The 4,676-nt window shown below is 64.8% G+C and overlaps 1 protein-coding gene across 1 annotated transcript; it reads left to right on the top strand.

The window, feature by feature from the left end:
* Nucleotides 1-342: 342 nt before the first annotated feature.
* LOC130604350 (EH domain-binding protein 1-like protein 1) lies at nucleotides 343-4,401 on the top strand (the record flags this gene model as incomplete). The annotated part of the gene is made up of 5 exons (XM_057418795.1): nucleotides 343-514; nucleotides 2,051-2,150; nucleotides 2,244-2,317; nucleotides 4,098-4,212; nucleotides 4,299-4,401. Coding segments are annotated over 5 exons (549 nt in total), but the record flags the coding sequence as incomplete, so codon positions are not given.
* Nucleotides 4,402-4,676: the final 275 nt, after the last annotated feature.

Here is a 4,676-nt window from a genome sequence, read left to right as displayed (position 1 = left end):
AATGGGGACACCGGGTCCGTGTCCATGGGGGGGTGATGGCAGCAGGGGGTCCATGGGGACAATGGGGACACCGGGTCCGTGTCCATGGGGGGGTGCCATCGGGGGTTCCATGGGGACAATGGGGACACCGGGTCCGTGTCCATGGGGGGGTGATGGCAGCAGGGGGTCCATGGGGGCAATGGGGACACCGGGTCCGTGCCCATGGGGGGGTGATGGCAGCAGGGGGTCCATGGGGGCAATGGGGACACCGGGTCCGTGCCCATGGGGGGGTGATGGCAGCAGGGGGTCCATGGGGGCAATGGGGACACCGGGTCCGTGTCCATGGGGGGGTGATGGCAGCAGGGGGTCCATGGGGGCAATGGGGACACCGGGTCCGTGTCCCGGCGGTGGCAGCGGCTGCGCGACACGAGCCAGTTCGTGGTGGCCGAACTGGAGGCGCTGGAGCGGGAGCAGGAGCGGGTGGACGCGGTCGCCGTCAGCCTGGAGCGGGAGCTGCGCGGCCTCATGCAGTCGGGTACGGGAGCCCCGGCACCGCAGCGGGGGAGCCGCCGGGACTCGAGTGGGGACGGGCCCGGGGGGATATGGGGGGACACACGGAGCTGGATATGGAGGGGATGCGGGCACCTGTGGGGGCTGCGCTGCGTGCGTTCCCCTGTCCCCCTCCTGTCCCTGTGTCCCAATGTCCCCTTGTCCTCCCATTCCCCTGTGGCTGTCCTCTGTCCCTATACACCCCGTGTCCCCATTTCCCCACATATCCACCCATGTCCCCCGTGTCCCCCCATGTCCCCGTGTTCACCCATGTCCACCTATCCCCATGTCCCCTGTGTCCCCTCGTGTACCCCATATTCCCCATGTTCCCGTGTTCATTCATGTCCCCCCCGTGTCCCACCATGTCCCCATATTCCCCATGTTCCCCATGTCCCCCCATGCTCCCCATGTCCCCGTGTTCATTCATGTTCCCATGTTCCCCATGCCCCCGTGTTCATTCATGTCCCCATGTCCCCCCATGTCCCCGTGTTCATTCATGTCCCCCCATGTTCCCCATGTCCCCGTGTTCATTCATGTCCCCATGTTCGTTCATGTCCCCGTGTTCATCCATGTCCCCCCATGTCCCCCATGTCCCCCCATGTCCCCACGTTCATTCATCCCCCCATGTTCCCCATGTCCCCGTGTTCATTCATGTCCCCATGTCCCCCATGTTCATTCATGTCCCCATGTCCCCCCATGTTCCCCCATGTCCCCCCATGCCCCCGTGTTCATTCGTGTCCCCATGTCCCCATGTTCCCCCATGTCCCCCCATGTTCCCCATGTCCCCCATGCTCCCCGTGTTCATGTCCCCCGTGTTCATTCCCCCCCATGTCCCCCCATGCCCCCCGTGTTCATTCATGTCCCCATGTTCCAAATGTCCCCCCATGCTCCCCATGCCCCCGTGTTCATTCATGTCCCCATGTTCCCCACGTCCCCATGTTCCCCATGTCCCCCCATGCTCCCCATGCCCCCGTGTTCATTCATGTCCCCATGTCCCCATGTGTCCCCATGTCCCCATGTGTCCCCATGTTCCCCATGTCCCCCCATGTCCCCCCATGCTCCCCATACCCCCGTGTTCATTCGTGTCCCCATGTCCCCCCATGTTCCCCCATGTCCCCCCATGCTCCCCATGCCCCCGTGTTCATTCATGTCCCCATGTCCCCCCATGTCCCCCCATGTCCCCCATGTCCCCCCATGCTCCCCATGCCCCCGTGTTCATTCATGTCCCCATGTCCCCCATGTCCCCATGTCCCCCCATGTCCCCCATGCTCCCCATACCCCCGTGTTCATTCGTGTCCCCATGTCCCCCATGTCCCCCATACCCCCGTGTTCATTCATGTCCCCATGTCCCCATGTCCCCCATGTCCCCATGTCCCCCCATGTCCCCCCATGTCCATGTGTTCCAATGCCCCCCCATGTCCCCCCATGTCCCCATGTCCCCCCATGTCCCCCATGCTCCCCATACCCCCGTGTTCATTCGTGTCCCCCCGCGTCCCCCCATGCCCCCCGCTGGTGCCGGCAGGCGCGGACCCTTCCCGTGAGGAGCAGCTCATCCAGGAGTGGTTCTCGCTGGTGAACCACAAGAACGCGCTGCTGCGGCGCCAGGACCAGCTCCAGCTGCTGTGAGCGGGCAAGGGGGGGGGCCCTGGCCGGGCTGGGGGGGGGGCACTGCCCCGGTGACATCCCCGTGTGAGTGTGTGTGTGCCCCCCCCCAGGGCGGAGGAGCAGGACCTGGAGCGTCAGTTCGAGCTGCTGAGCAGGGAGCTGCGGGCGATGCTGGCCACGGAGGGTGCGGATGAGGGGGGGGAGATGGGGACGGGGGGGACACGCATGGGGACATGGAGACACGGGAGATATATGGGGGGACACGGGGGGATATGGGGTGTGGGGGGACACAGGGACATGGTTTATGGGGGGACACGGGGGGACATGGGATGTGGGGGGACACGGGGGGATATGGGATATGGGGGGACATGGGGGGACACAGGGGGATATGGGATGTGGGGAGACCCATGGGGACATGGGATATGGGGGGACACAGGGGGATGTGGGGGGACACGGGGGGGTATGGGATATGGGGGGACACAGGGGGACATGGGATATGAGGGGACACGGGGGGATATGGGATGTGGGGGGACACAGGGGGATATGGGATGTGGGGAGACACAGGGGGATATGGGATGTGGGGGGGCACAGGGGGACATGGGATATGGGGGGACACATGGGGATATGGGGAGACATGGGGACATGGAGGCACAGGGATATGGGGGACATGGGGGGACATGGAGACACGGGAGACACATGGGGATATGGGATGTGGGGGGGCACAGGGCGATATGGGATATGAAGGGACACGGGGACATGGGATATGGGGGGACACAGGGGGACATGGGATGTGGGGGGCACAGGGCGATATGGGATATGAGGGGACACAGGAGGACATGGGATGTGGGGGGACACAGGGGGACATGGGATGTGGGGGGACACGGGGGGATATGGGATATGGGACATGGGGGGACATGGGATGTGGGGGGGCACAGGGCGATATGGGATATGAGGGGACACTGGGGGACATGGGATATGGGGGGACACGGGAGGATATGGGATATGGGGGGACATGGGGGATATGGGATATGGGGGGACACGGGGGATATGGGATATGGGGGGACACAGCGGGATATGGGATATGAGTGGACACGGGGGGACAGGAGGGGACACAGGGGGACATGGGAGAAATGGGGGAACAAGGGGGGGGATGGGGAGACATGGGGACATGGAAACAGGGATATGGGGGACAAGGGATATGGAGGGACACAGGGAGATATGGGATATGAGGGGACACAGGGGGACATGAGGGGACACAGGGGGACATGGGATATGGGGGGACACGGGGATATGGGAGAAAAGGGGGGACAAGGCAGGGTATGGGGAGACATGGGGACATGAAAACACAGGGACTGGGGGGACATGGAGACACGGGAGACCCATGGGGACATGGGATATGGGGGTCACAGGGGGACATGAGGGGACACAGGGGGACATGGGATGTGGGGGGACACAGGGGGGACATGGGGGGACACAGGGGGACATTGGATGTGGGGGGACACGGGGGGACATGAGGGGACACAGGGGGACATGGGATGTGCGGGGACACGGGGGGATATGGGAGAAATGGGGGGACAAGGCGGGGTATGGGGATACATGGGGACTTGGAAACACAGGGATACGGGGGACATGGGGGGACCTGGGATATGGGGGACGTGGAGGGACATGAGACATGGGGCTATGGTGGGACACGGGGGGGATATGGGGGGACACAGAACCCCTGGGCTGGGGACACACCAAGGGTGGGAACCCCTTGCCTTGGGGACACCTGGGTACCCCCCCGCCAGCCCCCCAAGCATTAGGACACCCTCGGCTTTAGTTCCATGCTGGCTTTGGGGTCCCCAATCGGGGGTCCCCCCCATTGCCTTTGGGGATGCCCTGAACTCAGCAACCCCCAGCTTTGGAGCAACCTGGCTTTGGGGCTCCCCCCCCCATTCATTGATTGTGCCCCCCCCCCCCCCCAGAGTGGCTGAAGTCTCCTGCGCAGCGGCAGCGGGAGCAGCTGCTGCTGGAGGAGCTGGTGGCCCTGGTGAACCGGCGCGATCAGCTCGTGAGGGACCTGGACTGGAGCGAGCGGACGTGAGCAGGGACCGGGGTTTGGGGGGGGGGGGGGGGGGGGGGGGCCAGCCCCCCCCCCCCCGACCCCCTCTCTTTGTCCCCCATAGGGCACAGGAGGAGGATGCTCGCCTGGAGCGAGGCTTGGACCAGCGGCGCCGCAGCTTTGCCCGCAGGGACGCGTGCAGCATCGCATGAGGGACACCCCCCCCCCACCGCATGAGGGGGGACAACCACCCCCCCACAGCATGAGGGGAACCCCCCCCCCCCCCGCATGAGGGGACCCCCACCACCCCCCCCCCGCAGCCGCTGGCACCCGGCAGCAATAAAGGAGATTTGATGTGTGGACATGAATGGGGGCTATGGGGGGAGTGGGGTAAGGATGGGTGTATAGGGGGTGGGGTCATAAGGGATGGGGCTATATGGGGTGGGGGCTATAAGCGTTGGGGGGCTATAGGGGACGGGGTTATAAGGGATGGGGTTACAGG

This window comes from Pezoporus wallicus, unplaced genomic scaffold (assembly GCF_028554395.1).
Source record: "Pezoporus wallicus isolate ANWC-B61680 ecotype Strahan unplaced genomic scaffold, APGP_CSIRO_Pwel_v1 contig_14196, whole genome shotgun sequence".
In the NCBI taxonomy this organism is placed as follows: Eukaryota; Metazoa; Chordata; class Aves; order Psittaciformes; family Psittacidae; genus Pezoporus; species Pezoporus wallicus.
Note: the sequence above shows the minus strand (reverse complement) of the source record. Positions and strands in the feature narration are given on the sequence as shown.